Here is a 23,475-nt window from a genome sequence, read left to right as displayed (position 1 = left end):
AGAAATACGATACGACCCAGCTATTCCACTGCTGGGGATCTATCCAATGAACTTGAAATCAACAATTCAAAGCAACTTATACACCCCTATGTTCATTGCAGCATTATTCACAATAGCCAAGATGTGGAAGCAACTCATGCGCCCAGTGACTAATGATTGGATAAAGAAGATGTGAGAGAGATATATATACACACAATGGAATACTACTTAGCCATAACAAAGACAAAATCGTCCCATTCACAACCACATGGATGGAGCTGGAGGATATTAGGTTAAGTGAAATAAGCCAGAGAAAGACAAACACATGATTTCCGTCATGTGTGGAAGATAAACGAAGACATGGACAAAGAGAACACTTCAGTGGTTACTGGGGGAAGGGGGCTGGGGGTGGGCACAGGGTGTGAAGGGGAGCACTGATATGGTGATGGACATGTAATAATGTACAACTGAGATTTCACAATGTTGTAAACTATTATGAACTCAATAAAAAAAAAAAATCAAGAGACTTGTCATGAGCAACAGTGTTCTGCACAGCCATTTGTACTGCCACCAGCTCAGCAAGGTGAGCCAACCCTGACTTGCCATCTTTGCTAAGCGTGGCAGCGCTGGTGGGATGGTACACTACTGCTCTCCATGGGGCTCCCCCATGTACAGTGGTGGCATTGCTCTCTGTGAAGTAAAGAGACTCCGGTTGTCATTCCATCAGCTCTTCCCAGGGGCTACCCGAGGTCATCAGTCTTGGGAAATCGGTGCTGTCACCAGTTCCTCAATGTCCACGGGCAGGGGACTAACAGGGGAAGTCACAACCTCCTATAATTTAGAAAGACCTGCCATGTCAGGTTTAGCCCATTCCTGAAGGTACCATTTCCATTTTAGCAAAGAGGCACTTGTGCCCATGCCGAGCCACTGTTGGGAGGCACCCCTATCCGTGATGTGACAGGAATGTGGGCATGCAGGAGACCAGGCTCCTGTCCTGGGAAGGCCCGTTTCTAACAAAGCCCAATGAGTGGCCAGAATTTGATGTTCCAATGGGGTATAGCAGGCAGCTGGGGGAGGCAGCCCTCTGTTCTAGAAGCCCATAGGCAACCAGGAGGAGGCATGTTTAGTCCAAGGGTCCAGGATTCAGCCCATGGTGGCCAGGGCCTCAACCCAAAGGAGTAGCCAGGACACAGGAAGAGAGCTTGATGAACTGACCTTTGCACCAGCTGTAAGTCTTGCTGTTGAGATTCTCCCTAATGAAATGTAGAAGATTTGCGTGTGAGTGCGTGAATGGGTCTGAGAATGATGGCTAAGTGCAGTATGCATTGCCTCCAAAAATGTGAAGAGATCCAAGATGTGTTGGGATTCTCACAGCTTGATGGGAAGCTGAATAGTTAACAATTGAGGTTTAATTGGAAGCAATTATCTGTGGCCTAAATCAATAGGAAGTCTGAAGTCCCAGGCAACAATGACATCCTCACTCACTCCTACCCTCACAGAACAGATATACACACACCTCAGCCTCCCATTACCTCACATTGTTTTTTTACTTTTCTTCAAAGCCCTTATTTCTGTATTACAAACCAAAGCTTTACCATTTGTTAATCATCACTCTTTTTCCACAAACACATAAGCACCATGATTGTAAGAACATTTGTTTCATGCCACTATATCCATATCCTACTGTGCCTTATTTGTGCAAAATTAGGTATGTTGTGACCCTATAGTGCATGGCATATGAGAGATGCTGAAATATTAGCATCAGGAGCATAGTCTCTGAGAAAGAGGCTTGACAGGCATAGTGGTCCTGTCTCTCTCCCTTGCTAGGTTTGTATTGTCTCACAATTTACCTAAACTCAGAAGCTTCAGTTGAGTCATAAAGGAGATATTAAAATATTATGTAGTATACTAAAGAAGTGAATTTATATAACTTAACTGAGGTACTTTATGGTAAAAGTGTCTAACACACCTTAGGAAATAGATCAGTGATTAGATAATAAATAAGAAAGGCAAAAGCTGTTCCAGAGGGCCAGGAGCTGGCCTGCATTCACTGCAAGGCCAAGTCTTATCCTGCTGAAGAGAGAAATGTCACACCTCCTTCATCAAAGGTAAATGGTAACCATAATGACCAAGACATTTATAAGAGAACTTCGTAACTCTATCTCTAAAAATGGAAAAAGATAAAATTCCAAATAGTAAAAATGACCAATACTCCCCCCTTCTTACTAATATGACTGAAGCTTCCTTGAAATTGTTTAGCTCCATTAAATTATTGCCTTCTAGAAAAAAATGATTATGATTACCAATGATAGAACAAAATTTACCTCCTTACAGCAGTCAGTACAGAAAAATGTCTTGCTTTCTTGAATAGCAATCAAATCATCCAACACAAATCAAAACCTTCTAAGAATTCCTTTTGGGCACCCTGTTACATTTCTGCCTCACCGTCCTTCAGCATTTATGGTCATTCTTACTAGAATTTATTACACCTCTCTTTTGACAACAGGTGCAATCCTGTGGGTCACTGGAAAAGGACATTGAGAAAACTGATTTTTGTTTTTGGTATTGAGAATATCTGAGAATAGTTTCATGAGAAAAAGAACTGTAAAAGAATAAAAAACAAAATTTGCCTGAGGGAAAAATACCTGAAGTTGTGTGTACATGATAATACTGACTCATAATGTACAATGATTAAATAAAGGAAACTGCAAGTTTATCTGAAAATCCATTAATTTTAACAGAATATTTTAATATATCCTCTGAGAAAATAAAAAACAATAATATTTGTTAGCATATGAGGGATTACAAGATAGTTGATAAAATATTTCCATAAAACTACAGAAATACTAGTCTCACAAAAAATTCATATCCTTTAAACACAAACACAATCAAAAATATTTTTGAAGAATCATGTTCATCTACAAGTAACAGTTAAGAGTCTTCCTGACAGGAGGAAGGTGCTCCTTCTCACACGGAAGAACCAGGTCAAGGCAGCCGCTGCAGAATGCAGCAGAGAAACAAACTCCCATGTCCTTCTTTTTGAATACGCCACTGTGGATGTCACGGTGAATCAGGAAAACATCCTGGCTAACAGCAGTAACAGCGGAAGTTGTTTCCTATACACACTAGACCTTACATGGATATAATCTAGAAAAGATGGGAACCAGAGAATACTCCCAGTCACGCAAGTTTGAATTAGTTTCCTGGTGGACGCAAGAGGCCTTACAGAAAAACCCAAACTCTGATGGATTGTTGAGGTGGAACTTGTGAAGACATCAGCGGAAACCGACACCTCAAATAAACTAGAAATCAAACAGTTGGTGGTGGTTTTGAGGATACTCTTGACTGGAAGGGCAAAGAATCCAGGAAATTGGCTGGAAGATGGTGTCCTGGAAGCTCCTATGTATCTGCCCCTCTCCCTGGATGGTGGCTCCAAAATGTCACTAATGTCTTCTTCTCTTCTGCCTTCCAAATCTCATGCAAGTGAGGCTACTGGTGAATTCTAACTGGGAAGTATAAAACGGATGGATTCTGGAAGATGTGCTTCCTAACATTACTCACAGGAAGGATATCTCCAACTCTAGCTTTTTTGTCCTAGCACAGGTCTCTCTTATTAATCAAAATCTATTCACAAAATATCAGTCAGAAGGACAATGAATGAACGCCTAAATGTGAACATAATAATTCAAACGGAACCATACTCTTTGATAACTATACAATACATAAAAATTTATTCCATTTAATAGTATGAAAAATGGAAAAAAGATCCTATATCCTCCATCACAAAACAGCTTTTTCGGGGGGGGTGGGGAATGAGCACAATATATATCATTTGGTAGGGATGTCCAGGAATTGCCAAACAAGGCCATGAAGAAAATCCCAACAAATACCAAACTGTCATTTTTCAATGGCCCCTTAACATGGAAAAAATAAAACATTATAAAAAGAATAAACCTAACTGTATAGGAGAAATACATGTCAGTTCATGCTTGGATCCAAGAGGCTTCAAAAAAAGTAAAGAGAAAATATTATTAACAGAGTTAAGGAAAAATCACTACCTATTAATCTTATGATCTTATGTACTACAGTAGAAAAATGACATAGAATTCTCTCACCTCAATATTCATTTCTGAAAGTAATTAGTAGAAATCCTCAGTCCAGTCATGTATCTTAGGAAAAAAGCTTAGTAAACACAATATATTTACAGTATAACACAACACACTTAGTAAGCACAGTATCACAACTCTTTCATATTGAAAAGTTTCTGGAGCATTATGCATGTATTAATTCCCATTAAGCTTTCTCATGTTATTTACATTTATTTCTTTTTGGTGGGAGTTGTCACATTTTAGGAAGTGGGCCAATTGAAGTCCTTCCCATGCTGTTCACCTTCAAGAGGTTTTCTCTAGTGAGTTCTTTCATGCTTTTGGAAAGTACTGGGATCACAGAAGGCCTGCCCACATTCTACACATTTATATGGTTTCTCTCCAGTGTGCATTCTCATGTGTCTTTGAAAGTTTGTGTGACAAACGAAGGCTTTCCTGCATTCCTTACATTCATAGGGTTTCTCTCCAGTATGAATTCTTTCATGTTTTTGAAGAGACCTGGGACAACTGAATGCTGCAGTACATGTTTTACATTCATAGGGTTTCTCTCCAGTGTGACTTCTTACGTGTACTTGGAAGGAACTGTAATAACTGAAGGCTTTACCACATTGCTTACACTCATAGAGTTGCTCTCCTATGTGACTCCTTTCATGTCTTTGAAAATTGTGATGATATCTAAAGGCTTTTCCACATTGTTTACATTGATAAGGTTTCTCCATAGTGTGAGTTTTTTCATGTATTCTAAGTGAAGTTGCGACACTAAAGGCTTTCCCACATTCTTTACACTCATAGGGTTTCTCTCCTGTGTGAGTTCTTCTGTGTATTTGGAAGGAAGTGATATAACTGAAGGCTTTACCACATTCTTTACATTCATAGGGTTTCTCTCCAGTGTGGATCCTTCGATGTATTTGAAATGCACTGGGAGAAATGAATGCTTTCTCACATTCCTTACATTTATAAGGTCCATCTCCAGTGTGAGAGATCATGTGCCCTCGAAGGCTTGAGAGAGCAGTAAAGGCTTTCCAACATTCCTTACATTTATAAGGTTTCTCTCCAGTATGAGTTCTTTCATGGACTTGAAGAGAACTGGGAAAACTGAATGCTTTATTGCATTTTTTACATTCATAGGGTTTCTCTCCAGTGTGATCTCTTTCATGTTTTTGAAGAGAACTGAGACAACTGAATGCTTTACTACATTTTTTACATTTATACTGTTTCTCTCCATTGTGATTTCTTTCATGTATTTGGAAACCTAGATGAGAAATGAAAGCTTTACCACATTGCTTACATTCATAGGGTTTCTCTCCTGTGTGAGTCGTTTCGTGCATCTGTAAGGAAGTATAATATCTGTAGGCTCTCCCACATTCCTTACATTCATAGGGTTTCTTCCCAGTATGAGTTTTTTCATGTCTTTGAAGAGAACTGGGACAACTGAACGCTTTACGGCATTTTGCACATTCATACGGTTTCTCTCCAGTGTGGGTTCTTTCATGTACTTGAAGTGAACTAGAACAATTGAAGTGTTTCTCACATTCTTTACATTTATAAGGAGCATCTCCAGTGTGCATTCTCATGTGTCTTCGTAGGGTTTTGAGCCACATAAAGGCTTTCCCACATTCCTGACACTGATAGGTTTCCTCTCCATTGTGATTTCTTTCATGTTTTTCAAAAACGTGGAAATAAACAAAGGCTTTCCCACATATCTTACATTTATATGGCTTCTCTCCATATTTTTGATAGGCAGATGGTTTGAGTTCATTGTGATACCTTATGTGCCTATTAAGGGATGAATGATGTGTGAAGACTTTTCCACATGCCCTGCATTCATGTGGTTTCACACCAGTAGCTTTCTTCTTCAGATTGCGATTTGGAATAAGGCTGACATTTTCTCCACATTGACTACCCTCTTCACTTTCACAGAGTGTTTTTACCATATGACTTCTGTAAAAAACAAAAATCACATTATTAGTGATTTCACAATTTATTATGATTTATTGTGTAGGTTTTTCTGCCTCATCTGAATTGTTTGAAATTCAACATACCGAATGCACTACAGGAAGACTTTACTTTGTGATTATTTAAACAGTGAAATGCATAAATCATATAGGGTTATTAATACTATTTGCAAGTAAACTTTTTTTTTTTAAAGATTGGCACGTGAGCTAATATCTGGTGCCAATTTTTTTTTTTTTAATTCTTCTTCTCCCCAAAGCCCCCAGTACATAGTTGTTTATTCTAGTTGTGAGTACCTCTAGTTGTGCCATATGGAACACCACCTCAGCATGGCCTGACGAGCAGTGCCATGTCCAAACCCAGGATCCAAACCAGTGAAATCCTGGGCTGCTGAAGCAGAGCATGCGAACTTAACTACTCGACCACGGGGCCGGCCCCTCCAAGTAAACTCTTTTGCAAACACTAAACAACTATGTCACATTTCATAAAGGATTTTTAGTGAAAAATTTCTAGGAATAACTAAACTTGAAGCAGGGGTTATTTTGTTCGCTTCTTTAAAAAACTTTATAACACACCAGGATTCTCACCTGAGACACTGCTTTCTATAGCAAGTGTGGCTCACCTTAGTTTTCTCCCCTGGTTTCTGCACTGATCTTGGGTGTCATGATCTTTCCATTTCTTTCCTAAAATGCAGACCAAGAAAAATAATTCCAAATATTAGAAATTATTAAAAAACTGATTCTAGATCCATGATGAGCTGTGACCATGCCCAGCTTATTTACCAACATCCCCCTTTCCACATTCCAAATATTGGAGCAACATTGATGGGCAAGAAACACTTGTTCTCTCGTTGACTAAATGAAGGAATGTCCTCATCCTTACCAATTGAGGCCAGATTCCTGAAGGTTTCCTGCATCACATCTCTGTAGAGTTTCTTCTGTAAATGATCCAGTAAAGCCCACTCCTCCAGGGTGAAGGTCACAGACACATCCTCAATGGCCACTGAGTCCTAAAACATCCCGAATATGTGTACAGTAAGGTGCATGAGACTGACAGCACAAGACACCCATATGCCCACTGTAGGAAGGTTATGTATGATTCTAAACATTTATTTATGTATTTATGTATGATCTCCAAACATTTATTCTATGACTTGATCATCAGAAACTTCCTCTGTACAAACTTCCTCATCAATTTAACAGCATCATAAACACATAGAAATTACTTACACACTTTTACTGTGATCACGTTACATCTTATTTCTCTCTAATGGCAGGGTACAGAGCATGTTGGGAAACGACAGAAATGCTATACAAATGACACAAATATCATTTTAAGACTGTTGATTCCTTATGAGAAAAGTTCCTTCCTCTTATTACCCACCAGTTAGAGCACTCCAGGAAGCAGAGGGTGAAATCTGCATGAGCTTTCAATGAGTAAAATCATAGTGAAGAACTGGAAGCTATTTTGTCTCATCCTATCATCAAGCATGAGAGTCCAGGAGGCCTGTAAAAATCAAACTTTTAACAAAGCCAGCTGGTCACATTGTCCTAAAGTACTCCAGGCCATTACAAATAATGAGATGCAGCTGGCTGAAGGTAAATAGTCTTGTGGGGGAAGCATTGCTTTTAACGTGTGTAATATTTATCAGACTCACTTCTTTCTTTCTCCATCCAATTTGATGGAGCTCAAAAGTTACTTGGAACTTAGAGTTCAGACATGAGGAAGAAGGCATGACAACTTACACCAGAAAATCCCTCACTTCTGTGCCTCAGGGCTGCTTCCAGCCAATTTCAGAACAGATAGTGAGATAATAGTGTGCCAGAAGAGCTCTTTTTGGTCAATCCCAGAGTATCCTGGGCCTTGTTGCCCTTGAGGGGTAGATTGACAGGTGCAGGTTGCAAGAGTGCTCACTGAAGTCCAAAATAGTTTGAAGTTGAATTTGCCCATGATTATAAAATATGTAAAGGATTCAACAGTGCTTCCTTCCAATAGAACATAAAATCTCTATTTTTCCCAAAGAGACACTCTAGATGATGCCCTGCAACTTCTTGCCTGGCATTGAGGGAATTTAGAAGCCGTCATTCTCTATCTCACAAGAGGAAAATGAACAAAGGTGAAATGAACAACTCTTCTTAGAGTCATGAGAGCACTGAAGTGACAGGGCAAACAGTGTCTCCAAAATTGGGAAAGAGAAGAGAAAGACGGCACTTTGAAATATGCAACAAGTGGCCTGTTCCTAACAAGGCCTGTACTCAAAAAAATCTGTTTCATTGGAGTCTAATGCAAAGACAAAAAAGAACAAAAGAGACAGAAACCAGTATCCATGAACCTGTTAGAACAACCTTTTTTAACAGAGGTTTACAATATACCTTATGGAAATATCTAAAGGAAAAGAAAGCAACAGAAAAATAATAACCACCAATTTCGTAAGATTAATCATAGATGGCAAAGTCTAGATCCAGAAAGCTCAGAGAACACTAAGTATAAAGACACCAAAAATGCACCCCAAGTATATCATATACACAATAGACAAAAATCAAAACAAAGAAAATATACTGAAAGAAGGCAGAGGGGAAAACACACTATATATAGAAAAACAAAGATTCCAATTAAACTGGACTTCGTTTTAGAAACCCTGCAATCAAGAACGGAGTGGAGGGGGCCGGCCCTGTGGCTGAATGGTTACGTCTGCATGCACATGCCACAAGTAGAAGGACGCACAACTAAAAATACACAACTATGTACCAGGGGACTTTGGGGAGAAAAAGGAAAAATAAAATCTTTAAAAAATGAAAAAAAAAGAACAGAGTGGAGGGAAATATTTAATGTTTTGAAATTGAAAAAAATCACTCTCCTAGAATTCTGTGTCAAGCAAAATTATCCTTCAAAAATAAAGGAGAAATAAGGACTTTCTGAGACAAAAATTGAAGGAATTTGTCATTAGTACACCTACTTCGAATAAAACCGTGTAAAATTCAGAAAGAATGTAAATAATGAGGGGAATATTAGAAATAGAATAAATAAGTGTAATTATATTTTTTATATCTTAACATAATTTATATAACAGATTGCAATTTGTTTAAAATATTATTAGCAACAATGCATTTGGTAATGAGAAGCTTATATAGACAAGTGAAATAAATTACAACAATGTGGCAAGGCACAGGGAGGGGGAAATTGGGAAGTGTGTGTTAAGAGGTACTTGCACACAGTGAAGTGGCACAGTGTCACTTGACAAAGGAGGTGGGTTAGTTGTAAATGTATGCTGAAAACTCAAGAGCAACCACTAAAAGAGTGTCATAAGAAACATCTAATTGATATGTTAAGAGAGGAGGAAAAAGCATAAAATGCTCAACTAAAGCCAGAGAAGGCAGAAAAATGTGGAAGACAAAAAGAAACAAAGAACAAGGCTAAAAATGGAAACCTTCAAAGGTTTCATAAATATTAATCCAACTGTATCAATAGCTACTTTAACCATGAATGGTCTCAATACAACTGAGGGATAAGAGTAGTATCAGATTTTTAAAATCACATTTAATTATATGTTGTCTACAAGAAAGTCACTTTAAATATAAAGCCAAAGATAGATAAAAGGTGAAGGGTTGAGGAAAATGTACCACATGAACACAAATCAAAAGAAAGCCACAGGTATATGAATTATCAACAATACAGATTTCAAACCAAGGAAAACCCAGATATAAAGAGGGACATTACATAATGAGAAAGGGGTGCATTCTGCAAGAAGGCACAGCCATTCTCCATTTGTACCTTGTAACAAAAGAGGGGTAAAATTCATAAGGCAAGGGCTGACAGAATGCAAGAAGAAATAGATGAATCCATTACTATAGCTGTAGACTTCAACATCCCAGAACCATAAATTCCAGTAGGCAAAAAAAAGTCAGGAAGGACAGAGTTGACTGAACAGCACTGTACAGCCACTGGATTTCATTGTAATCTATGGAATACTTCATGCAACAAAAGTAAAATATACATTCTTCTCACATTCTTATGGAACATTCACCAAGAAAAACGACATTCTGGGACATAAAACACACCTTAACAAATGTGAAAGAACAGAAGTCACACAAAACATGCTCTTAGACCACAAAGACATTAATTCATAAATCAACAACAGCAAGATAGTTGGAAAAGGCCCAAACATGTGGAAATTCAACAACACACTTCTGAATAATACATGGGATCAAAGAAGTCGTCTCAAAAAACTTAAAAACTATTTTGAACTGAAGGAAATTTAAAAACCAATGTATCAAAGAATGAGGGAATGCAGCAAAAGCGGTACTTACAGGAAAATTTATGCCATTGAACAAATATACTGGGAAAAAAGAAAGATCTATACTCAATAAGGTAAGCATCTACCTTAGAAAACATTAAGAAGAGCAAATTAAACCCAAAGTAAGCACAATAAAAGAAATAATAAAAATTGGAAGATAAAGTAATGCATTTGTAAGAAATTAATGGAGAATTTTTTTAAAAAGCTGTTTCTTTGACAAGACTAATAAAACTGATAAACATCTAATCAAGATAACTAAGAAAAGAGGAAAGACAAAAATTACTAATATCAGAAACGAAAGGAAGGGTAGTGAAAACAAAAATGATTTGAACAAATCCAACTTCCATTTATGATAATAAACTAGTAAAAGAGAACTTCCACTTCTTGAGAAAGACCAGCTTCACAAAACCTGTAGCTAAATTCATAAGGTTTGTTCCATATGACATGATTGGTTCTGTGAAACATCTGAAAGAATTCACAACAGAACTAACTCCTGGAATTAATAAGAAAGTATAGCAAAGTTGAAGGGTATAGAAGTCCACTACTTTCCTATGGACCTACACAAATATACTCAACTGATCTTTGACAAAGGAGGAAAGGTAATTCAAATGAAAAAGAAAGTCTTTTAAACAAATAGTGTTGGAAATAATGGATATTCACATACGAATGAACACACACACACACACAGACAAAATGAATGCAGACACAAGCCTTACATATTTCACAAAAATTAACAAACACATCATAGATCTAAATATGAAATACAAAAGGAATAAATTCCTTCAAGAAAAATAGGAGAAAATCTAGATGACCTCGGGTTTGGTGATAAATTTTTGGATACAACCCCAAAGCAAGGTTTGTAAAAGTTTTTCCTTTTATGATAATTTCATTTCATTCAGATGAAAAAAACTGCTCTGAGAAAGACGGTATTAAGAGAATGAAAAGACAAGTCACAGAATAGGAGAAAATCTTTGTAAAACCTGTGTCTGATAAATGATTGGCATCCAAAATATCCAAAGAACTCTTAAGACTCCACAGTAATAAGAGAAACAGTCCATTTAAAAATGGGCAAAAGATCTGAACAGACAGTTCACCAAAGAAGATAGAAAGCTGGGAATCAGGCAATATGAAAACAGGCTCCACATCAAATGTCACTGGAAATTTGCAAATAAAACAACGGTGGGGTATCATTGAACACTTATTAAATGGGTAAAACTCGAAACACTCAGAACACCACATATTGGAGAAGATGTGAAGCTAATCTCATTCACTGCTGGTGGGAATGGAATTTGATAACCCTAGGACAGAAGACAGGGACTTACTTTTCAAAGCAATATATAGTGTTAGTATGTATACTGAGAGCCGGCAATCATACTCCTTGGTATTTTTCCAATTGAGTTGAAACCTTTTGTTCACAGAAAACCTGTACATGGAAATTTGTTGGCGCTTTAATCATAATTGGCAAGAGGCAGAGTTAAACAAGTTGTCCTTCAAGATTCAAACAGATAATTGGTGGTGTATCCATATGATGAAATACTATTCAGTGATAAAAAGAAATGAGGAATCAAGCCATGCAAACACATGGAGGAACCTAAAGCTTATATGGCTAAGTGAAAGAAGCCAATCTCACAAGGCTACACACTGTGTGATCACAAGTATACGACATTCTGGAAAAGACAAAAGCAGAAGCCAGTAAGAAGAGCTTTGGTTTCGAAGGATGGAACACAGAAAATTCAGGAAGTGAAAATACATTATATGACACAGAAATGATGGATCCATGTTGTTATGCTTTTGCCAAAAGCCATACATAATATAACACAAAGAGTCAATGCTAATGTACACTGTGCCCTTTATTGCATCAATAGCAGTTCACCAATGTAAAAATGTACCACCATCACACAAGAAGCAAAAAAGAGTGCAAACTGTGCGGATGCAGAGCGATTATGTGTGAACTCCCTGTACTTTCTGATCAATTTTTCCTTTAAACTGCTCTAAAATAACGGGTCTATTCTTAAAAAAAGACGAAGACAAACTCATTACAATTCAACCCTGATGACTGAAACAGACTATCTTTCATTCAACTGAACTTACAGATCTTCCTTGACTTGCAATGAAACTCGTCATAAGTTGAAAATGTATTTAATACACCTAATGTGGCAAAAAACATAGCTTACTCTCCTCTACCTTAAACATGCTCAGAACACTTAGATTAGCCTACAGTTGGGCAAACACATCTAACATAAAGCCTATTTTGTAATAAAGTGTTAAATATCTCAAGTAATTTATTGAATACTGTACTGAATGGTTGTAAGAGGATCACGTGGCTGACTTGGGAGCTGCCCAGCATCATGAGAGAGCATTGTCCAGCTTACCACTAGCCTGGGAAAGGCTCAAAATTCAAGGTATGGTTTCTACTGAACGGGTATCACTTTTACAGCATTGCAAAGTTGAAAAGTCCTAAGTAGAATCTTTCAATAAGCCAGTATGGTGTTCTATGAGCTGAGACCCAAAAGTCTTGTTGGAAAGAGAGGCACTGTATACTCTGAGAAGTGCCCTGGTTACCATCAGTAGTGTCTGGAATTCCAACGTGGATAAGAAGTGTCCTGGTGAGTCCTCATACTGTGGACTTAGTAATGTACAGACAAGGAATACCTCAATTTATCTTTTGGGTTTCTCTGAGTCAAGAGATTCCCAGAGTTCACAAAGGGGCAACTTTTGGACAATAGTCCCAAGAGTCTGAAAAATATGCAGATGGGACAAACTGTGGGGCAGTAATAAAATGATGGACTGATGTTTGGTTACTGTGGTGACCTGCAGGTTTGGTATTTCATCAGAGAGGTCCCAATTAAGGGGTAAAGAGCAGCAACTCTCCACTTGAGCTCCCTCATATACAAGTGTAGTGTTGTCCTTAAAGTCTATGCACTCCCCAGTGCTGTGCATTCAGTTAATCCCAAGGAACTACCCAGGGAACCAAGGTATCCTCCAGCACCCTAGCATCTTCCAAGAAACTAAAGAAAGGTCATCCCTCCTGCAGGTGGCATAAGCCAGAAGGCGAAGGTTTGGTTCCATTATTACAAATAGTGTCAGTAGTTGGGCTGAGCTGGTGGGGGCTGGCTCCAGGGCCAAAGACATTACAGGCACCTCGGCAGAGTGTCTCATGCTCAGTGCTGTGAGAGCCTCTATTTTCAAGAGATCTCAGTACCTGGTGACAATAGCAGCTCTAACGGCATATAGTGTGGGGACCAAGGCAGTTTCTTCATCAGAAGCCTACGGACAACTTAAGGCCCTCCTCCAGAGAGCCTCACACCACTGCCATCAGGGTCAGAGGCCTCCTCCATGACAACTGTTTGCTTTATAGAGTTTAAGGAACCCAGGCTTAAGTTGGTTTGAACTAATCCCTTTGCTGTGCCAAACTCAGACTGTGGTGTGGCCCACTATAACCCAGAGGGCCAGGATTGTTGTTGCAATAGATGCAGGGGTGGCAGGAGCCCAGTTACTTAGAGTTCCTGGTGAGCCCTCTGTGATCTTGCCATCTAATGGCTGCCTTTCCTTGTCTCTTCTCTCTGAAATAACTCCTCTTTCAGGAGTGACCATATGAAGGGCTCACTTCATTCACAGGGTAAAACCATGCTTTTATCCCCTCAATATTCCCCCCATATCCTCCCCAATGTCTGGGTAAACCCAACCTTAGTCACATCTGCACTCTAAACACAGACAGATTCCAGCCAAGACACTGACCCAGGACCACTGTAATGAGGGCCCATTGTCATATGCCTGCTCCCAAAGGACAAGGAATTACCAAAACTGCCAACTCAGAATCCTGTGTAGTTAGAACCCAGGCTTGGTGGGGTCAACAGTGCAGCACAGGGCAGCACGGCGCCCAGGAGGAGCTGCCCAGCAAGCAGCAGCCCACAGTGCAGGAGCCTCCAGGCTTTCTCATCAGCCTGTCCAGGTAAGAAGGCCCAGGGGAAAAGGGAGGGTGAGGCTTAAGTGTTCAGCCATCAAACAGCAAAGATGTGGACCCTGGCCACTCGTTATAAGAGCAAACACAGGTAAGAAAAATAGGCATTCACACTGGCTTGTTTTTACAGAAAAACTGTAAAAACTGGTCATGTAGGGAGGCTGGAGTCAGGCAGAGGAGCAGGGCAGGACGTGCAGGCGGGGAGTCTCCTTAAGGGAGTTTCCTCTCAAAGGAATATTTTAATCCTTCCAATGCATGATTTATTTAAAATAAAAAGAAATTTTTATATAATGTATTTTCCTATGCTTAATCATTACTATTAACTTTTGCTTTATTAATTAACTTTTCTACATAGGAAACCACTCCAAGATTTGATCCTTTAAAGAATGATGGAAATCAAATTCTAAACCTTAAAAAATGAAAACTAACAAATCCCTTTCTAACCAAAAGGAAAAGACCACCAAAGTTTGTCCCTCCATTATAGTAAACATCAGAGATATTTTCAGGAAAGATAGCATATTATAATACATTACAGGTTCGCAATTAAGCCTTTAAATGTATTAGGAATTTGACAGATTTACATAATTTACATAAGCTTTGCAGTGATTTGTTATATCAATTAAAACAAAAATTCAAACGTTTCTTCCTCACAATCATTAAAATAGGAATTTACTGGCTTTAGGAATAGTATAGCCTTTTAAATGTCAAAGTCTCTAGGGACACGGAGTTATAAAAACTGACCTAAAAGTGGAAAATGCTCCTGAAAACTTAATATATTGATCTCATGTCCTGAGGTTCTCTTGCCTAAAAAAACAAAAATTCTATTTGGTTCCACAATTTTCCTGCCTTATACGGTATCAGTCAATTAACTACATTTTAAAACCCCAAATGTGAACAGAAACCAGAATCAAAGGGCCACAATCTTCAACTGATAAAGGAATCCGAGGACAGAAACATGAATATTCCAATCAGCCCAGAGAAGCAGCCTGCTGGCCTGCAGTTCAGAAGAAAAACCCACACTCAGAAACTGAGCATGTTCCCAGACTTGGGGTCCAGACACTCCTGGTTGAGATACAACCTCTAGAGTAAGTCAGACCCTGGTGAAGGAGGGTAGGGACACCTGAGCAGCCACAGGAATAAACTCTGGAGCCCCACACACCCTTCCTCTCCTGTGAGCATGGAAGCACTGCCTCCCCCAGGCTCCCACTCTCACAAGTGAGGAAACTCTCAGCCGGATTCAGATTAAGCTTCTGACCCGCACGAACTCCAAATTCATGAACCCTTTGTCCACAGGACGGAACATCTGATCTTCACAGACTTTCTCACTGTGCACAAATTACAATCCCAGTTCACTTATAACTATGATGCAACACTCAAATATAATATTTAAAATGTGTAGGTCCAGGGAATCCAGTTACAACCTCAGAAAGGGCGTCACTCCCCACCCCATGAGCACGTGCACCCCCAGCTTTCCAGGGCTCTGCACCTCCTCTCAGGATGAAGGCTCCTTCCATGGGGGTGTGAGCAGTAGGACACCTGCAGGGGGAGGCTCCCCAGGGAGGACAACTGGGCCTGCAAGGCCTTCCCTCTGCAGGTTCAAGGGGGCCTTAGCTTAGACTCACCACCCTCAGGTTCTGCCCCCACTGGAGATGCTTTGAACACCACTGATCCGTTAAATACACAGACCCAGTGTTTGAACAATTCAGCAAAATCAGTGAACAATTCAGCAAAATCACTCAAACCCAGTGTTTCTGTGTTAAGGAGAGAAGAAAATTCTAAGTCACTTTTACTACTTCAACTGGAAAACCCCAAATACCTATTCTGTTCAGGAAAAAAAGAGAGTTAATAATTATTTCCAGGGCAAGCTTGTTTTCTAAATAACTCATCACACTTGAACACTTCTCATCTGCAAGTCTAAGCCCTGGAATTTCACATGAAACCACCCAAAAGTAAAGAAGAGTCCTCAGAACTTACTGCACACACTCAGGGGAAGAAAAACGAGAGAAGAATTCTTAACAAATGGAACGTAATACTGGAATATTTTATCTTTTCTAAAATTCACCTCTCTTGTCTCTTTGGAAACATTTTGTAATGTCTTTCGAGCCCTATTATTTAAACACATTTTAATTCCCATTGAAAAGTGGACACTTAAGTAAATCAAGACATCTTTTCAGGATGATGGACCCAGGGAGGGGCAGTGCTACCAGGATGCAACACCTTGGAAAGATCCTGAGGGACCGGCACAAGGATTTCATACTCCATATTCCAGGTGGTTATTCTCAGCTTTCCACTCACGTAAAACATCCACAGACAAAAAATTCATCTTTAATAGAAGGCATGCATGGCTTGGTGGAAAAAGGGTAAACAATTGAAATATTGGGTCTGTTTGACCTAATAATACCGTGAAATGAAATGATGATGATGCTGTGAATCAGAAAGGGGAAGCTGGTGTTTGGGAATGCAAGGAAGGATCTGGAAATTTAGGTATTTGTTGCTAGCCCTAGGAAGAGCTAGGCAGGGGGCACAAGGTTGTGGATTCGAGACTGATCCCCAAATATTTGGAAAACTCAGGAGAAAACGGGTCCCCTCCGAGGAGAAAGGAGGCCCTGGGGACCCACAGACCGCAGCCCCTCCGCGCACGGACCCTGGAGACCGAGGCCCGACTGTCCTGCGGGCCCTCCCGCGGGCCCCGCACCGTCTGGGACACGCGGGGCTGCGGGCGCACAGCGGCCCAGAGACGCTCCGGCCCAAGTCGCCGCGCGCAGGGACCACAGGACGCCCGGGGCCCGGCTGCCGGCCCCGCCCCCACGCTGCAGCCGGAGGGGCCTGAGGGCCGAGCGGCGCCACCGCGGACTCGGGGCCGCAGACCCCGGAGGGGACCGCGGGAGGCCGGGCCCTCCCCGCCGCTTCCCACCAGCCCCGCCTCCTCCGGGGCTGAACCCTCACCATCGCTGAGGCTCGTGGGTCCCCCGGCGTCCTCCCTACGCTTCGGATCAGGTCACAACGCAACGGAGTTCGCGGCGGAGAACCGTTAGGAGCTCAAGGGCAGACGACCCCTGACCGGAAGGAGGGTAGAGCTATAGGAAGTCGGGGGTGGTTGCGGAGTGTCGCCCCGCCCACCTGCCCCGGGACCGACCCTGATTGGACAGTTCGAAAGGCCCTTCAGTCCTGAGTGACAGCGGGATGGAGATTACACCTCTGAGTTGAGTTGGAGCTGGACATTGTCCTCTCCAGCGACTTTTCCAGTGAAACGCGGTGCTGTGAGGCCACTCGAGGAACTGTGACCCTTCTTTGCAAACACACACACTTAAAAGTCACCTCGCCGTATGTACTAATGTCTGGCTTCCCTTTGATCTCTGTTGACAGTGTTGATCTCCTACCCAGGGCTTTCCCACCTCCGTTGATATCATACTTTAATGAACCCTATGGCCTCCCAAGCCCTTAGCTCTGGTGCGAAGTTGGAACCCACAGCCCTAGCTGGGTGCAAGTGAGACAGGAACCATCCTAAAGACACAGGGCCATCTGCAAGGCCCTGGGCCTAACAAGATAAAGCCCTAACAAGATTGGCCCTAACAATCGACAAGCTAGGAGAATGAGATAGAGGCCACCAAGATCCACATTCTGCAGCCTTTGGACTTTCCTGGGTTTACACATGCGCCCTAGCACCCAGGAGTGCACTGAAGGTGACCCTAGCCCCATTAGCATAATAAAAATCACACCTAAGGGTGGAGAGCTAGCATGCTAGTGATACGTATGTCACATGAAAAGGGATGTTGAACAACAGTGCGAGCACAAGCACAACCCCACCTCTACATGCCATGACAAGGACCTCCTCCCCAGCCTTTGCCTGATGAAAGCCCCACAATCCTGCTCACTAACGACCCAGTTACCTGCCCCTTTCCCTTCTGCACCAGCTCACTTGTGCCTCTCCTGTGCACAAGCTAATAGACTTTTACGTTTCTACTCCCATTTGTTGTCTCTCTTCATTTCTATCCTGGGGGACAATAACAACCCAATGTGCCGGTAACATCCCCAGTAGATTTTCATTTAGAACACCAATCCCTACACCCCATTTTTCTCTATAACAGCAGCTCCTTTTCTTAGTTTGGTGGATTTGCCCATGGTTTGTCATAGCACGCCATCCCAAATTGCAATTCTTTTTTTTTAAAGTATGGATTTATTTTTAAAGATTCACCTTGAGCTAACATCTGTTGCCAATCTTCTTCTTTCTTCTTCTTCTTTTCCCTAAAGCCCAGTGGTTATGTATGATAGTGGTAAGTTCTTCTAGTTCTCCTATGTAAGCCACCACCACAGCACGGCTACTGACAGACAAGGGATGTGGTTCCACCCCTAGGAACCATACCTGGTCCACCGAAGTGGAGCACACTGAACTTTAACCACTAGGCCATCAGGAATGGCTCTTGGCTACTCTTGAATAAATTCATTTTGAGATAAAATAACAGGCAAATTTGCTTGTTAAGTTGACAGTAGAAATTGGCAAGTTGTTTCATAAATTATATGGAATTGCAGGGGAACCAGGACAGCCAAACCAATCTTCAAAAGTAAAACAAATTAATAGGATTAAAATTTTCTGATTTCTAACCTGACTAGTCAGCATGGTAATCAAGGTATGTGGTAATGACACAAGGACAGACACACAGACCAGTGGATTTGATTGAGATTCCAGATATAAACCCATTCATCTATGGTCAATTGATTTTCAAAAAAGGTGCCAAGAATGAAGAAAGAATATTCCCTTCAAAAATTAGTGCTGGAACAGTACTGGCCCAGTGGCATAGTGGTTAAGTTCATGTGCTCCACTTCAGCAGCCTGGGGTTCACCAGTTCAAATCCTGGGCATGGACTTATGCAGAGCTTACCAAGCCATGCTGTGGCAGGCATCCCTCATATAAAATAGAGGAAGATGGGCACAGATGTTAGCCCAAGGCCAATCTTCCTCAACAAAAAAGAGGAGGATTTGTGGTGGATGTTAGCTCAGGGCTAATCTTCCTCAAAAAAAAAATAGTACTGGGACAACTGGGCAGCAACATACAGAAGAAGGAAGTTGGACCCTTACATTACACCACATAAAATAATTTACCGAAACAAATTGAAGACTTAAATCTGAGATAAAACTACAACACTTTTAGAAAAAATGTAGGAGCAAATATGACCTTGGATTTGGCAAAGAATTATTAAATATGATACTAAAAGCAAAACCGGTAGAAAAAAAAACAGATAATTTGAACTTCACTGAAAGTAATCCCTTTTGTGCTTCAGGGGACACCGTCAAGACAATGAAAACACCCATTGGAACCCCTGTGCACTTCTGGTGGGAATGTAAAACCATGTCTCCGTTGTGGAAAGCAATATCGTGCTTTTTCAAAAATTACAGAGAATGCTACCACATGATCCAGCAGTTCCATTTCTGAATATTTAACCAAAAGAATAAAAAACATGGACTCAAACAGATAGTTGTACACCTGTGTTCACAGGAGTGGTATTCACAGAAGCCAAAAGGTGGAAGCAACCCAAGTGTCCATCAACAGAAGACTGGATCAACAAAATGTGGTCTACACAGGGAACAGAATATTAGTACTTTTTCTCCTGTGTTCTCTTTTAGGAGTGTTGCAGTTCTACGTTTTACACTAAGATCTATGACCCACTTAGAGTTAATCTTTATGGAAAGTATGAAGTCTGTGTCTAGATTCTTTTTTTCATTAGCATGTGGATGTCCAGTTTTTCTGGCATTATTTGTTGAAAAGACTGTGTTTCCCCCATTGAATTGCCTTTGCTCCTTTGTCAAAGATGAGTTTACTATATTTGTGTGGCTCTGTAGGAAACAGTTGACTTTTGTATATTAACCTTTTATCCTTCTTGAACTAATGTTCAAGAGATTTTCTTTGTCATTGGGAATTCTTCGAGATTTTCTCCACAGACAACATTGTTATATGCCACAAAGACATTTTTATCTCTTGCTTCCCAGTCTGTATATCTCTTATTTCTGTGTCTAGTTGCATTAGCTAACAATTCCAGTAAAGGGTTGACTAGGAGTGATGAGAGGGCACATCCTTGCCTTCCTCCTGATGTTACTGGAAAGCATCTAGTTCCTTCAGTGTAGTCCACTAATATTAAACAAGAGCCCAGTTGATGTAGAGGGAGGTGTGGGCAGAGGGGAAGCATTCTCTAGTCTAGCAATTGGGTCTCAATCTCTTAGTGAGGCTGTGTCCCTGGGTTTGACCTCCTGTGATATAATAAGAAAGATATTTGATCTCTGTCCTCACTTCCTAGCAAAAAGGTCTTGAAGTCCTTGGAATACTTGGGTGATAAGGGTGATAGAGTGTCTTTTGTTTTAATGAGGCACCTCTTGGCCAGCTCCTAGATGGCTTCAGGATGGGGGTCAGACACCAGAAACACAAAGCCTTGATTAGAGGCTTGGAACTTTCAGCCCCAGCTCCCAGCTCCTGTGGAGAGGAGAGGGGCTGGAGACTGGGTTGATCACCAATGGGCAATGATTTAATAAATTGAGCCCATGTAATGAAACCTCCATTGGAACCCTTACAGACAGAATTTAGAGAGTTCCTGGGTTGGTGAACACATGCAGGTGCTGGGAGGGTGGAGTGTCCAGAGAGGATGTGGAATCTCTGCAGCCCCCTCCGCCTCCACTCCCCTCACCCATACCACTGCCCTACTTTGCCCTGTGCATCTCTGCCTTTTGACTGTTCCTGAGTTGTATCCTTTATATAAACCAATAATAGTAAGTAAAGTGCTTTGTTCTCAGAATTGTCCTGAAATTACCAAACCTGATGGGGTGTCCAGGGAGTCTATGAATTTGTAGATGGCTGAGTGGAAATGTCACCAGCCCGGCCACCCCATTTGTGGATGGCATCTGCAGAACAGTCAGTGTGTGGGACTGAGCTCTTAACCTGTGGAGTCTGACAAGAACTCTGCGTAGTTAGTGTCAGATGTCCAACAGTTCAATTCAAATCTATTTGGTGACATAGAGTTGGAGAAGTGACATTGGAACCAACACCATGTATTTGGTGTCTGGAGGGGAAAAACCTTATCATTCTCACAAGTGCCCCACCTTTGAGAGCAGAAAATGCTAGAAGAGACTCAAGTTGGCTCTTTCCTTCCCCACAGGTCACTTAGGCTCTGGGAAAATCCCAGTCAGTTATGCTCTTATGAAATAGATTGTTTTGAGGATGTGCTTTGATAAGAATAGAATATTCTTTTTTTTTTTTAAGATTTTATTTTTTCCTTTTTCTCCCCAAAGCCCCCTGGTACATAGTTGTATATTCTTCCTTGTGGGTCCTTCTAGTTGTGGCATGTGGGACACTGCCTCAGCGTGGTTTGATGAGCAGTGCCATGTCCGCGCCCAGGATTCGAACCAACGAAACCCTGGGCCGCCTGCAGCAGAGCACGCGAACTTAACCACTCGGCCACGGGGCCAGCCCCAAGAATAGAATATTCTGGGCATATTTTAAAATACCTACTTTTTGGTCTCTCTTTCTAATTTGGGGGACGCTAGTTTACCCCATGTACTCATTTGTCTGATGGAAGAGTTGATTTTAGGTTTCTTGGCTTTTCTCTTCTGCAGACTGGAAGGTGGTTTCTAAGCTCTTGACGTGCCAGACCAGAGATCAGAAGTCTCTAATTCCTTTTTTTTGACCACTGACAGCTTTAAAGTTTCATCTCTCCTTCATTCCCTTGTGCCCCACATCTGAACGTGGTGATAAGAAAGCCTGGGTTCTCCTTCCTTTAGTTCTGGCAAATGATTCAGTCCACAGAAGGCCCTGCCCCTTTACCCAAACTCTCCCCCTAGCCCGCCTCCTTCAATAAAAAACCCAGGCCAGGCTCCTCTCCTTGCTCTCTCTGGGCATTTCCCACCCGCCTGAGAGGCCTGCCCTGCCCTCCCCTGACAGTTCCATGACGGGAGTGGTAAACCCTTTCATACCCTCTAGGCATGTGTGTGTTATCGTCAGCGTAGACATCTGAACCAAATCATGGGTTGGGGTCCACCTGCTTGTGCAGGTGACCATAAAGGTTATAGAATAGGTAACATGCTGCATATTTTGCAGTACTCATTGCTTTATTGTTCTGTTGACAAATCCTCCAGATCATTTGATATTAGTACATGCCACCCTTGTATGAGCCTCCAAGTGCATTCTGTGGACATTGTTGAAAACTTGCTGGGCTGTAGATGGTGATCAAGTTCGAATTTACAGGAAATAGCAATGGAGTACATGACTTGACCCTTCCTCCATTTGTGCATAACTTATTGATTTGTTCACAATAGTCTTCAACACTTGGGTTTATGGGATTATTTAATTGAAAAATTTTTGTTCTAATCACTGTGAAATGGGATCTACTGGATGTTTTATTTTCTATTTACCTCATTGCCAAGGGGCTAGACATTTCCTTGTATATATAGTTGGCCCTTCACATCCACAGGTTTTGCATCCACAGAATCAACCAACCGTGAACCAAAACTGGTAGAGATGTGGGACCAACTATATGATCTTCCATCTTCTGTTAAGTACACTTTGCTTTTTTCTCATTTTTAAGTTGTGTCTGTTCACTTTTACTCTGGAAACTAACCCTTTCATGTTGTATGCATTGGTGATATTTTTCTTCCCTTTGATGTTTATCTTTTAAGTACCTTAATTTTATTTTTTACTTTATTTTTTATTTTTTTTAAAGATTTTATTTTTTCCTTTTTCTCCCCAGAGTCACTAGGTACATAGTTGTATATTCTTCATTGTGGGTCCTTCTAGTTGTGACATGTGGGACACTGCCTCAGTGTGGCTCAATGAGCAGTGCCATGTCCGCGCCCAGGATTCGAACCAACGAAACACTGGGCCGCCTGCAGCGGAGCGGGCGAACTTAACTACTAGGCCACGGGGCCAGCCCTAAGTACCTTAATTTTAATATATTTGAATTTGTCTGTCTCTGGCTTTATGGCTTGTTCTTTTTCTTGTAGGAGAATTTTCTCCCTATTGTTGTGTCAATAAAACATTTACCTGTGACTTCTAAAAGTGGCCCAGTCTTACCTTTCACATTTAAATCTACAATAAATTGGCTATTGTCCATGGAATAGAGGGGAATACAATGCATTTTTCCACTTAGATAACAGTGTGTCCCTGCACCTGGGTATTAAGGTGCTCATGGTATTTGCCACTG

The 23,475-nt window shown here is 41.0% G+C and overlaps 2 protein-coding genes across 3 annotated transcripts in view; one reads left to right on the top strand and one right to left on the bottom strand.

Moving 5' to 3' along the window:
* LOC106824407 (zinc finger protein 709-like) overlaps positions 1-23,475 on the top strand; it is an 86,622-nt gene that overhangs the window by 34,366 nt on the left and 28,781 nt on the right. The gene's annotated exons all lie outside the window — the stretch shown is intronic.
* On the bottom strand, positions 3,694-17,395 carry LOC123278615 (zinc finger protein 709-like). Of its 2 annotated transcripts, XM_044751788.2 has the most exons (4): positions 17,240-17,395; positions 6,921-7,047; positions 6,661-6,721; positions 3,694-6,026 (listed from the first exon to the last, which is right to left on the bottom strand). In XM_044751788.2, exons 1-4 carry the CDS (start codon positions 17,240-17,242, stop codon positions 4,385-4,387), a joined length of 1,833 nt encoding a protein of 610 aa, XP_044607723.1. In that variant the 5' UTR covers positions 17,243-17,395; the 3' UTR covers positions 3,694-4,384. The 2 variants fall into 2 exon arrangements, with proteins under 2 accessions (XP_044607723.1, XP_070348246.1); XM_070492145.1 differs by lacking the exon at positions 17,240-17,395 and having other exon boundaries at positions 6,626-6,721; positions 6,921-7,004.

Source organism: Equus asinus, chromosome 20, assembly GCF_041296235.1.
Source record: "Equus asinus isolate D_3611 breed Donkey chromosome 20, EquAss-T2T_v2, whole genome shotgun sequence".
Classification (NCBI taxonomy): Eukaryota; Metazoa; Chordata; class Mammalia; order Perissodactyla; family Equidae; genus Equus; species Equus asinus.
This window is presented reverse-complemented; position numbering and strand designations above follow the sequence as displayed.

Excerpts from the sequence above, each read along its gene's own strand:
- LOC123278615 (XM_044751788.2), bottom strand. Across the intron at positions 6,722-6,920 it reads CAGGAATCTGGCCTCAATTG|GAAAGAAATGGAAAGATCAT; the intron begins GTAAGGATGAGG and ends TCTGCATTTTAG. Across the intron at positions 6,027-6,660 it reads AACCAGGGGAGAAAACTAAG|AAGTCATATGGTAAAAACAC; the intron begins GTGAGCCACACT and ends TGTTTTTTACAG.